Source organism: Gymnoscopelus braueri, assembly GCF_963280865.1.
Source record: "Gymnoscopelus braueri genome assembly, chromosome: 8".
Classification (NCBI taxonomy): Eukaryota; Metazoa; Chordata; class Actinopteri; order Myctophiformes; family Myctophidae; genus Gymnoscopelus; species Gymnoscopelus braueri.
Genome location: NC_137609.1, coordinates 50,268,605 through 50,282,058, shown reverse-complemented (window position 1 = coordinate 50,282,058; position 13,454 = coordinate 50,268,605). Strand labels below are relative to the sequence as shown.

Genomic DNA, 13,454 nt, shown 5'->3' with positions numbered 1-13,454 from the left:
CCCCCCCCCATCTCTCTCCCCATTTCCTATCAGCCTACTTTCCCTATCCCTCTCTAAATAAAGGCATAAAAATCCCCAAAAATATATCTTAACACATTGACTGCCAGAATTATTTCATATTTTTTTAGCCAGTGCCAGAGTTTTTCATTGGAAAAAAATAAGTACGTACTCAGGAGCCGAAATACAGACTTTTTAAGTTTTAAAGTAGGGCGTTAATTTATGAAGTGTCTGCCCGACAGCAAATATGACTCCAAATTTGTCCCGATCGGACAGATCCCTGTTGACGTCCATTTAGGTCAGCCACAATTATAACATAATAGTCACCCGATTGCAATTATTTGAGCTAATTGCAATAATTTCCATTATTATCCCATGCTCTTTTAACCACTTTACGCCTGGCCTCCCTATTTTGGGATTTGTTTAGTAACACACACGTCACACACACACACAAATGGTTCCATTTGTACACTCTCAACTTGAGAGTTAAATGAACACTGAGGATTTTACAGTAGATTGGGGTCCCAGAGATTTAAAAATCATGTCAAACTGGGGGTTCTTGAAATGAAAAATGATTCAGAATAACTGACAAAAGTTTCCACACCACCATGTGTGTGTGTGTGTGTGTGTGTGTGTGTGTGTGTGTGTGTGTGTGTGTGTGTGTGTGTGTGTGTGTGTGTGTGTGTGTGTGTGTGTGTGTGTGAAAGTGCAGTAGGCCCCTACACTGCATTTCGAGGCGACAACACTAGAGGGCAGTCACAACACAACGCAAAACGGATGTAACCCACCATGAAAATCCTCCAGAAGAAGAAGCAAGAACAACAACATGAAGGCTGTCAGAAACAACCACCACCACTAGAAGATGAAGACTAACGTAGATCCAGGTCCACTACCATGTTCATAACCCTATGCTACATCTATCTGTGGCTGCGCTACACCCGCTGCCCCTCCGCGGTGCTGAGGAACACTCTGCGCCGTAACACCTCCAGATGCGGCTTCACCTTCTGCACGTTGTGCCCAGAGAGGTGTCCTGGTGCTAGAGGACACCTCCAGCCTGGATCCCTGCTGCTCACCGTGGGAGACAAGGCTGTGTTCATCACTGAACCTCAGGTGATCTATTTATACAGTGATAGCTGTGGAATACAACTCTCGTAGACGTATTTATGATTCTGACGTTTTCACTCTACGAGAGTTGTAGGGTTCACCCCCCAATGGACACGGGGACTTTCTGCACTATGCCCCGTAGACACTCCAAACATGTACACATTGACAATAAAGGTGCTTACCCCCAAGCCTCAAATGTTAACTCTCGCTACGGGGTAGTAGTTTAATGTAATAATCCATATATTTCAATAAAGAAGTGTTTTAATAACGTCTGTGGCCGAACGCCATTTTTTCACCCTCGTTTACTTCCTGTTTACATTGAGTGTAATTCCGGGTTTCACCAGATGGGGCGCGTCACTACCCTCCATTGGGAACTTCCGACAGAATCGGCCACAGACGGCATTAAAACACTTCTTTATTGAAATATATGGATTATTACATTAAACTACTACCCCGTAGCGAGAGTTAACATTTGGGGCGTGGGGATAAGTACCTTTATTTGCAATTTGTACATGTTTGGAGTGTCTACGGGGCATAGTGATGAAAGTCCCTGTGTCCATGGGGCGTGAACCCTACAACTCTCGTAGATTGAAAACGTCAGAATCATAAATACGTCTACGAGAGTTGTATTCTACAGCTATATTTATACAGTGGTGTAAAGTAACTAAGTACTCAATGTACTCAAGTAGGCTACTGTACTTGAGCACAATTATTAGGTGTTTTTACTTTACTGGAGTATTTCCAATGTTCTTAGCCCATGGTTCACATGACGCTCGTCTGTCACAAGTCAATTGTCATGGCGCTACTTGTTCCTGTTTGTTTTAAATTTCTACATTTACAACCAGTACATCTCCATAAACGTTCAGATTTCAAATATAAAGTGCTCACCCCACGGCTATGGATGTAAGAAGTTTAAACGCCTGGGTCTAAGTACCCGTATCTTCCGTATTGTTCAATAAAAAGCATTTTTATCCGATTGGTGGCCATTTTCTCTGAATTCTCTCCATATGTTTTCAACTACACGACCCTATTGGTTGGGAGGTGTACTGCACTCTGATACATTATAACTCTTTGAAAAAATGGTCGCCAATAGGAGTAAAATGCTTTTTATTTAACAATATGGAAGATACGGGTACTTAGACCCGGGCGTTTTAACTTAATACATCTGTGGCCATGGGGTCAGCACTTTATATTTGAAATTTGAACGTTTATGTAGATGTGCTGGTTGTAAATGTAGATATTTCAAAAACCAGCAACAAGTAGCGCCATGACTGTCATGATATGACCGTCATGTTTCAGGACTACAATTTTCTGTTCTTTTACTTCTACTCCACTACATCTCAGAGGCAAATATTGTACTTTTACTCCACTACAATTATTTGAAAACTTTAGTTTAAAAAAGACCAGAGCTATATGAAGTGTAATGAATGGAGCTGGAGCAGTGGACCCTCAAAGGTAACAGGACAGGTGGGCACTAGGAACATCTGGGCACCTCGATGTAAAATGGCCAAAATGCTAAAAAATTTAATATTTGAAAAATGTTATTAAAGTATACTGATTAGAACATGCTTAAACATTTGACAATTAAGGTCTAATATTTCTACAATTGCTACAAAACCTGTATATTCAGTCATTTTGTGGCGTAAACAAGAAGTTGAAGGATAGAATTAAGTCTGATAATGATGTACCTTTATGTTGACATCATCTATACTTTACTTTACTTGTCTGCTGTTGTCCTGTACTGTCCTGTACTGTCTGTATGTTTTAAACCACTACCCTGGCTGTAAACCCAATTGCCCTTCTGGGACATTAATAAAATTGAACCTTGAACCTTGAACCTTGAACTTAAAGGAGGAGTTCACCCAAAAAATGACATATTTTCTATCAATTGCACATTCCTAAGCCAATCATTTGATGACCGGGTGTGTATCCGGTAGGAGACACAAATAATCTACTTTGTGTCTCCTACCGGATACATTAGCCGGTAGGAGACGGGAATCAAATTATTGGCTTAGGAATGCCACAAAAACAAAAATAAATCCATGGATTCAAGGCTTCATGGGGAGTGCAATTGATAGAAAATAAGATTTTTTTTTGGGTGAACTACTCCTTTAAGACCATCTTTGGACAAAATAGCCAATTCTACATCGAGGTGGCCGGATGTCCCTAGTACCCACCTATCCTGTATCCTTCTCAAGCCGTTTAAGTTCAAGGACCCCCGGCAACTCTGAGAGTGTACAAATGGAACCAAATGGACCCTTTTGGGTCCATTTGGTTCCATTTGTACACTCTCAGAGTTCCAGACCTTTTTTAATGGTCCATTTAGAACCCTCAAGGAGCCCTGAGGGTCCCAGGACCCCACTTTTGAGAAGCACTGAGCTAGAGGCTGGTCTGTGTGTGTGCTGCTTCACTGTGTTTGATTTGAGCTGTTATTTATTATTTATCCATTATGTTCTGTGACCAAATGAATTATGAAGGTAAAAGCACCATTAGAGGGAAGGAAAACATCCTCATAACCTCATAAGCAATGGGTAACAGGAAGAGTGGGCACCTCCATGTAAAATTAGCTATTTTGTCCAAAATGTTAAAACATAAAATATTTGGAAAATGAAAAATTATAACATGCTTGAATATTTGACAATTAAGATATAATATTCTACAATTGTTAAAAGAAAATCTCCAAAACCTGTATATCCAGTGATTTTGGGCATAAACAAGAAGTTGAAAGATAAATGTAGGTGCTCTATAAGGCACTGTGCATGTTCACATCATGTATACTTTACATTACTGAAGACAATAGCAAATTTTGCATCGAGGTGCCGACTCTTCCTTAGTGCCCACTCTTCCTTAGTGCCCACTCTTCCTTAGTGCCCACTCTTCCTTAGTGCCCACTCTTCCTTAGTGCCCACTCTTCCTTAGTACCCACTCTTCCTTAGTGCCCACTCTTCCTTAGTGGCCACTCTTCCTTAGCGCCCACTCTTCCTTAGCGCCCACTCTTCCTTAGTGCCCACTCTTCCTTAGTGCCCACTCTTCCTTAGTGCCCACTCTCTCCTTAGTGCCCAGTCTTCCTTAGTGCCCACTCTTCCTTAGTGCCCACTCTTCCTTAGTGCCCACTCTCTCCTTAGTGCCCACTTTTCTTGTATCCGACTTATTATATGAAGTGTAATCATGGAGCTATAGAAGCTGGTCTGTGTGCTCCACTGTGTTTATTAGAGCTGTTATTTATTATTTATTCATTCTGTTGGGTTCCATTTGTAGTGTACACTTTCAGAGTGACAGACCTCTAAGGGTCCATTTGTAGTGTACACTTTCAGAGTGACAGACCTCTAAGGGTCCATTTGTAGTGCACACTTTCAGAGTGACAGACCTCTAAGGGTCCATTTGTAGTGTACACTTTCAGAGTGACAGACCTCTAAGGGTCCATTTGTAGTGTACACTTTCAGAGTTACAGACCTCTAAGGGTCCATTTGGAAAACTCCCTCACGGAACCTTGAGTGTACCTGGACCACACTCTAGAGCAGGGGGTCTTCAACAGGGGGTCCGGGACCCCTAGGGGGGTCCACAGAGTTACTACAGGGGGGCCACCAAATCTCTTTGTGCGATATTAACCACTTGAACCATAGAATCCCTATTCTGAGGGGAACATTAGCCGAAAATAGCAGATCTACAAGCACACAACGCCTCGCGGTGTGCTATTTTTTAAAATATAAAACAAGGTTTGGTGTAGAGGGAAAAAAAGAGCAACCAAGTACACTTTTTCTAAGTATTGAGGGTTTAAGCGGTGAACTCTCTGAACATGCACATTAACATGAATCAGGAAAAGTTTAATCTGCAACACAATTTTATACAATATGTAGTCGGGGGTCCCCTGCTCTAGAGCACTGGTTGTCAACATTTTTATTTATTTAAAGGATCCCCCATGATGGGGTCATCATGGGGAGATATATATATATATATATATATATATATATATATATATATATATATATATATATATATATATATATATATATATATATATATATATATATATATATATATATATATATTTATATATATATATAAATCTCTGTGACCCCATTCTACACTGTAATAAAATCCTCCCTATTCTGGTGTTAACATTAATGCCAAAGTAGCCGATCTAGAAGATCACATGGTGTCTTGTGAGCTGACCCCGGGCAACGGAGTATGTAGGGTTATGTGTTTAAGGAGAGCATAGTGTGAACATTAAACCATGAAGACCTGAGGCCCATTACAGTATTTTGAAAAAAAAAAAAAAAAAAAACGCATGTTGCTATAATCAGTGGTTCTCAAACTTTTTCATGTCAAGGACCACCCAAAATGATATGTATTTGGCCGCGGACCCCCATCTCAAAATATGTTGTTCCAGGGACGTCCAGAAGCAAAGATTTGAGTTACAAATGTTTGCTTTAAAAATATATACAGATTCAAGATCTCATGATTTTTTTTCTAAAATAGCAGATCTACAAGCTCATAGCCAGAGTGCCGCGCTATGAGCTTGTAGATCTGCTATTTTTGAATAGCCAAAGAAATCTTCAAATAACACGGATGCGTTCCCGGTCTTAATGGATACATTAACATTATTATAGAGAAAACACTTCCAAATAGTGAGTAGCCTCGATCTCCAGGCTTTTATTGTTTAGTTTTGCTAAAAAATAAAAGCCTGGACCAGCGCGTCGGTGTACCCGGTATAGGAAGTGTTTCCTTTCCCCAACCAACCAGAGTGCAGTGGGCGTCGCTCGCAATGTTGTGTTGACGACGGGGCGGGGGCTGACGGACAGATCGGTGAACCAATGGGATCAGGCGCATTCTCTCCACGCTGATTTTAAACCCGCCCCCCTATACACGAAAGCAGGAAGGCTAGTGCAGCCTACAACCTCAGTGTATCATCTGAAGTGATGCTGTGACCATTGTGGAGGTATTATTTATGAGAGTAAATGTATGTAAATGTAAAATGAAGAGTTACCTACATTAACTAAATGTATTCTTGTGTATATATACAGTATCTTCCTTGCTTACTATAGTATAATAATGGAGGTAAAGCACTCCTGAAGGTGTGTGAGTGTCTCCGCTCCGCCCGTGCAGAACCCCAGAGCTTCTGGCTCACAGCTCTACACGGTGCAGCACCGGTCGTCTGGTGCTGCTGTTCCAAAACGTGCCTAATAATCCTATTTGAACTGGGGACAGTGTTGCCAGATTCTGTGAGAGAAACAAGCAACCAGGTCTAGGAAAACCGGCCCAAAAGAAGCGACTATGGGCCACACTTTAACATATACATCAGCTATTTGAAAATCGCAGATCTACAAGCTCACAACGCGTCGCATCGCGACACGTTGTGAGCTTGTAGATCGGCTATTTCCCCCCAGCAACTATCCCCCCAGCAACTATTAGTTAATAAAGCGTCACAATCATTTTAACCCCATTATCTATATTTTATACTTTGGCTATTCAAAAATAGCAGATATACAAGCTTGTAGATCTGCTATTTTTGAAAGATCTTGAAAATGTGTGCAAATCTTTTTTCTTACAAAGGCAAACATTTTTGACACAAATCTTTGCTTCTGGGGGTCCCTGGCACAACATATTTTGACATTTTGGGGTCCTTGGTACAAAGACGTTTGAGAACCCACTGGTATAGTGTATCTGTGTCCTTCTGTCTGTGCGGACCGCCCATTCCATATTTGGACAAGAGTGACGTCATCGATGATAATGTTTCCACAAGGGGGGAGGGCTCATAAAAGGTCCAGACATACAGACAGACAGACAGAAAGGACGGACAGACAGACAGAAAGACAGACAGACAGACAGAAAGGACAGACAGACCGGACAGTCATTCAATCAAACTCTCATCCGTTTCCAAGTATCGTCACCATGGTTCAATCAGTAGAAGACTTGCACTCCTTCCGGGCCATCCTGGAGACCGCCGGGGACAAGCTGGTGGTGGTGGACTTCACGGCCACGTGGTGCGGGCCCTGCAAACACATCGCCCCTCGCTTCAAGGAGCTGTCGGAGAACGGGCTGAACGGGAACGTGATCTTCCTGAAGGTGGACGTGGACGAGGCCGACGACGTGGCCAAGGAGTGCGACATCAGCTGCATGCCCACGTTCCACTTCTACAAGAACGGCAAGCTGGTGGAGCAGTTCTCTGGGGCCGACTACGACAAGCTGGTGGAGAGGACCGTCGCTCTGCGCTCGTGAGAGAGGATAGACCGCCCTCCATCCCAAGAGGATAGACCACCTCCATCCCAAGAGGATAGACCACCTCCATCCCAAGAGGATAGACCACCTCCATCCCAAGAGGATAGACCACCCTCCATCCCCAGAGGATAGACCACCTCCATCCCAAGAGGATAGACCACCTCCATCCCAAGAGGATAGACCACCTCCATCCCAAGAGGATAGACCACCTCCATCCCCAGAGGATAGACCACCTCCATCCCAAGAGGATAGACCGCCCTCCATCCCAAGAGGATAGACCACCTCCATCCCAAGAGGATAGACCACCTCCATCCCAAGAGGATAGACCACCCTCCATCCCAAGAGGATAGACCACCCTCCATCCCAAGAGGATAGACCACCCTCCATCCCAAGAGGATAGACCACCTCCATCCCAAGAGGATAGACCACCCTCCATCCCCACGTGCACGAAAGAGCCGCGGTAGAACAGTGAAGTGGCAGTCTGAGAATGAAGTCGCCTGGTGGTCAAATCTGAGAATGCAGTACTTCCGTATTTAAAACGCCATGCTGCTGCGCATGCTTCTACCGTCTGAAACCCTAGTGCGCCTGCTCGGTGCTCCCTAGTGCGCCTGCTCGGTGCTCCCTAGTGCGCCTGCTCGGTGCTCAAGGCTTCTGCATTTTTTGGGCACCCACATTTGGTGCCCAAATACTTCCGGGTGCTTCAAACGCCAGCGAGCAACTTTCATTGAAATGAAATAGCTGGGGGATGGGACTCAGTAGCTCTCAAACCTTTTTGTGCCAAGGACCCCCAAAATGATACCTCTGCTGTCTGGCAGAAACCAGCTAACTCCAAAAAAAAATCAGGAAATGACAAAAACAAAACAAAAAGTGGATTTAGGAGGTTTTGTTCATCATTGATAAGAACAGCTGAATGGACCTCCAAGCTCACAATGAGGTTGGAGGTGAAAAGGGGGTGGAGCCTGGAGTCAGCAAAACCAGCTAGCTCCACCCCCCTTTGGTGGAGTTAGCTGGTTTAGCAGAAAGTTTGAGGATCCAATGGATTTAGCTGGTTTTGTTCAGAAGTGCCTTTTTAATACTTTTCATTGGTAAACCAACACACAGACGTAAAGGGTGTTCAATAGCACTGAAAAAAAATTGCAATGCTCAAAAATTGAGTTGGCTGGTTTCTGCCCAACAGCAACGATTGGGGCTGCAGACCCCCATCTCAAACATATGTTGTGCCAGGGAGAAGAAAATACAGGCTCTTTGTAAGAGAATTGATTAAAAAAAATCATTTGCTACTGTTTTGAAAAGAGAAAACACAGTTTTGTAAAAAAGATTTAAGATTAGAAAATACTGGATTTGTCCAAGGGAAATAATATTAATATTTAAAAAAATTCGATCGTTTGTCTGGAAAAAAATGTTTACATTTTTTTGAAAAATTAACCTAGTATTTTGATTGGAATCGTATTTTGAGTTGAGTGAATGGTTACATGCTTGGTAGCCAGACAACTTTATTCCACAATCTCGGAATACTATTATTAGAGTCTGGAATTACAACTGTTGAGCTCCATGTCTTGCTCTACATGCAGTTTCCCAATCAGCCCAAACTGGGCCACGGTGACACCAGCAGTAATATTTTGTTTCATTCCCCCCCCCAAATTTCATTTTTTTCTCCCTCCAATGTAAATCACTCGAGGAGAGAGACCACTGTATAATGCAAAAACAAGGGTTTAATGTCTTATATAAATACATAGTATACCGTTTGTTTAGGCACTTAAACACAAAAATTGCATAAAAACAGGCCGACTACTTGGCAACGCATATCGAGTATAACAACTCAAAAGTATTAAAAAAAATGTTTTAAACTCTGAAATGATTAAAGGTAGGGTAAGTGATTTGCTTTGGTTAAAATAAGTGTTAAATAGCTCTATATTTTGATAGTACTCATTGCTATAGAGTGTTTGTTCAGTAACAGGAGTCTCCTTGTCTCTCCACCTCTTTATTAAACAAAAAAAATGCATTTTCGTTTCAGTTTCATTTCCAATTTTATCCAACCAGGACAGAGAACTCAATCAGGATACAGATTAAACAAGTGAAATTGGAAGTGATGACACTAAGAAATGAGCAGACAAAATTTTAACAGGAACACTATACAAATGAAGCTTAAAAAATGGGTACTTTCTCCTGATTGGCTGAGATTTTGTCACCTACCGGAAAATGTATTTTCTGTTTATTAAAGAGCTGGAGAGACAGGGAGAGACATCTGTTACTGAACAAACACTCTATAGCAATGATTACTATCAGAATATAGTGCTTTAACCTTTTAACAAAATACTTTTTGTTTTAACCAAAAAATATCACTTACCCTACCTTTTTTAAAAATTTAGGGAAAAAAGGTGATCTACAAGCTCTCAACGTGTCATGACGCGACAATGTAGCCTCCCGATCCCGACGACCTTTTCTCCCCATCTCTCTCTCTCTCCCCCATTTCCTGTCAGCCTCTCCTATCAATAATAAAGGCATAAAAAGTCAAAAAATAAATCTTAACCCCTTAAGACCTGGAACGCATCTGTGCCACTTTTTGAATTGAGCTAAAAAGCCTTATTTTACACTTTGGCTATTCAAAAATAGCAGATATACAAGCTCATAGCGCGGCACCGAGTGCCGCGCTACGAGCTTGTAGATCTGCTAATTTTAGAAAAATCGTGAAAATGTGTGCAAATCTTTTGATTTATATATCGTTTTAAAGCAAACATTGTTAACTCAAATCTTTGCTTCTGGGGGTCCCTGGAACAACATATTTTGAGATGGGGGGGTCGGCGGCCAAATACATATCATTTTGGGGTTCCTTAACATGAAAAAGTTTGAGAACCACTGATATAGAAACATACGTTTTTTTCAGAAAACTGTTGGGATTTAGAAGACATTTTGTAGAATCGGCTTCAGGTTTAAAGAAGGAAAAAAAATAAGTTTGGGAAGTAATGCTAACCTAGGTTGAAGCTGCTGTTTCTGGCAGTACATGCATACTGTAGCAGCTTGTTGGCTTCTGGCAGTACATGCATACTGTAGCAGCTTGTTGGCTTCTGGCAGTACATGCATACTGTAGCAGCTTGTTGGCTTCTGGCAGTACATGCATACTGTAGCAGCTTGTTGGCTTCTGGCAGTACATGCATACTGTAGCAGCTTGTTGGCTCACATTTCCCCCTCATGTTTTCCCCCTGTCTATTCAATGAAGGTGAAGTTAGTAGGAATGTTTCCTTCTGCCGTCAACTTTAGATGTGTGGTCCACTAACTCATTAAGGGGGTGTAAGGGATATTTATTTTTGTTTAAATAAGTGTTAAATGGCTCTATTTTGTGATAGCGATCATTGCTATAGAGTGTTTGTTCAGTAACAAGGGTCTCCCCAGCTCTTTAATAAACAGAAACAAAACAAATAAGGTTGGGATACCAGTTTCATCCAATCAGGAAAGAGAACTCCAGTCCTACAGGATAAACAAGTGAAATTGGAAGTGATGACACACACACAAACAGCAGACACAATTGGAGCTGGAACACTATAAAATTGAAGCTGATGAATGGGTTCTCTTGATTGGATAAAATTGGTGTCCCACCTGGAAATGTATTTTCTGTTTACTAAAGAGCTGGAGAGACAGAGAGACCCCTGTTACTGATCAATATAGAGCTTCCATCTTTAACAAAACCACTTTTTGTTTGACCAAAAAAGATCACTCCTGTAATATCGTGCAAATTCTGGTCTGTCCGAATGCAGAGTGTCAGGCAAGACCCTAAGGGCAGGTACACACTGCAGGACATTAGGTCCGATTTTGCTGTTTTTGGCGCTCGCCGACAAAACCTCCCGATCTGACGCAGATCGGCCTTTGATCGGCGAGCTATAGCTCGCTGTGTGTGAAAGGCTCCGCGAGCCGATCTGGCCACGATCATCCGCTCTGCGATGGCTTTCCGACCGTTTTCAGATAACTACCCTGTTAGATATTCAGCTCTGTCCCAGACAGGACAGCAGACAATATCATACAATATGAAAGGAGCTGCGACCACCTTGCGAGGAGATGTAAGCTACAGCCAATGAGAGCACATTACAGCCACCGCGGCTATGGAAGGTCGGTGGACCTGAACACAACAAACAGATCCCCCGCATAGTTACCGTCCAGTCCTGTATTAAGTTAAACATTATTATAAAACAGAATGAGAGTGAGCGAGCGTGATCGAAGGGGGGCTGTTTATTTGAGACTATTGAGATAGACAGAGATAGAGAGAGAGAGGGGTATGTATATCACGGCATACGTCGATTAAAATGAATTGGAATTAACACAAATGTATGTATTGGGTCTGACTCTGGAGATAGCATCCTAGTGAACTATCCTACAGTGTGTAATCCCTGGTCGGGGATCAATCTATAGTGTGAAAACCACAACGATATATGCCAGCCGTTTTCAAGAAATAAACTCCTGCAGTGTGTAATGCTTAACGATCAGATGACCCCCCGATCACTTAAAGGTCCTGCAGTGTGTACCTGCCTTAAATCTCCTCCTTTTTAACCATATTTCGAATAAGCTTGTACGGTGTACGGTATACAATATACACATGCTTGCACTGCAGTGTGCTGTGAGCTTGTAGCTTAGTGTAATGTGAAAACAGGAGGGGGCCTGGTATAGACTCCTGGGGGACTCCGGTCAACTAAGCGTGTGTATATATATAGGGGTAATTGCTTGATGGTTGTGGGCCTTATTTCATGCCTTTTTGATGACGACTTGAATTGGTTATACAAAATGTGCACACCACTGTTATGTGTGTCAGTATAGCTGGAATGCCTAATATGTTTTTTTGTTTTGTTTTCTGTTCTAATGACTAATGCATGTCAAACTGGGGTTCCTTGAAATTAAAATGGTTGAGAATCACTGCTCTAGAGCCATAAGAGAAAAAATATTCTCTTATGGGGGTCCCTGGGCCCTGGCATATCTTTTCAAATGGGGGCCCGTGGGCTAATAAGTGTCAAGTTGGCGGTCCTTGACATTAAAAAGTTTGAGAAACACTGGTGTAGCAGACGTGAAGTCCACAGATAAACCTGTTCCGGAAACGGTTGTTTCCGGAATGTGATGGAACCGATTACGGTTCCGTGTCTCAACCCTAATAATGAGTCCTAACCGATGTCTCTACTAACATGTAGACGTATGTGTGTGTGTGTGTGTTGTCCCCATAGGCATGTGAGGACCTCAGCAGTTGGACTGTGCTGTCACCGTCCTCCTCGGTGGCTGCCGGTCCCCGGCCAGAGAATGTTTGCTTCATCATTGAAGCCACGCGGCATCATTCTGATGTCACATGCAGTAATAATAAAGTACGCATTACATATCACATATCGGTTGGTGTCGGGTGGAAACCGCAGATCTGCAAGCTCAAAACGCGTCACGATGCAGTGAGTTTTGAGCTTGTAGATTGGCTATTTTTGCTATTTTTACTGTAGTATGATGAAGTAGGGCATTCATGTGGAGGAGATGATCCTTCCCCAACAGCAACGATATCCAAATATGTTATGTAGGAACTGAAAGAAACTAGTTCAAAACACAATATTATTACATTTCTTCCACACATGTTTACAATTGAGTTCACCAACATTCGGCTTCTATCATTATTATCCATGGCTGTAACTGAAACCACCTCTGATATTATCTTTTAGTGCGTGTTACTGTGCATGTGGCTGCTGTTTTTTTGGGGGTGTCCTAAATGCTGTGAAAATTTTGAAACCCCATAAAATGTATTTTCTGTTTACTAAAAAGAAGCGGGAGAGTGTTTGTTTTGGTACTAAACAAACTAATAACGATGATTGCTATCAGAATATAGAGCTTTAACCTTTTTTTAACCTTTTTTTTAAGTCCTTTAACAAGACAAGACTGCCAACCGTTGGTCACCAAAGAATTGGTCCATGGTGTGAAAATGTTGTCTGGGGCAGGTTTCTATCTACTTATAATCCTACATATTTAGTTGACCGGAGGCCCAAAATCATGTGGAGACACCCCCCCCCCCCCTGGGGCTCCCAAAATTGGAGAACCACTGACCATTTGTGTACCATTTCATACCAAGTGTCTACCAATGATCTTTGGCAGTGTGGTTGTGTTGCTTAGCTTGCTTGTGTGAG

At 42.3% G+C, this 13,454-nt stretch overlaps 2 protein-coding genes across 3 annotated transcripts in view; one reads left to right on the top strand and one right to left on the bottom strand.

The window, feature by feature from the left end:
* Positions 1-13,454, bottom strand: part of psmg1 (proteasome (prosome, macropain) assembly chaperone 1) — a 228,226-nt gene that overhangs the window by 29,141 nt on the left and 185,631 nt on the right. The window lies entirely within an intron of this gene.
* hlcs (holocarboxylase synthetase (biotin-(proprionyl-CoA-carboxylase (ATP-hydrolysing)) ligase)) overlaps positions 817-13,454 on the top strand; it is a 94,347-nt gene continuing 81,709 nt past the window's right edge. The window contains exons 1-2 of one of the 2 annotated variants that reach the window (XM_080435600.1): positions 817-1,107; positions 12,522-12,656. In XM_080435600.1, coding sequence (XP_080291726.1) covers positions 892-1,107; positions 12,522-12,656 — 351 coding nt within the window. In that variant the 5' untranslated portion in view covers positions 817-891. The remainder of the gene's footprint in view (positions 1,108-12,521; positions 12,657-13,454) is intronic. The other variant, XM_080435601.1, reaches the window with a different exon arrangement.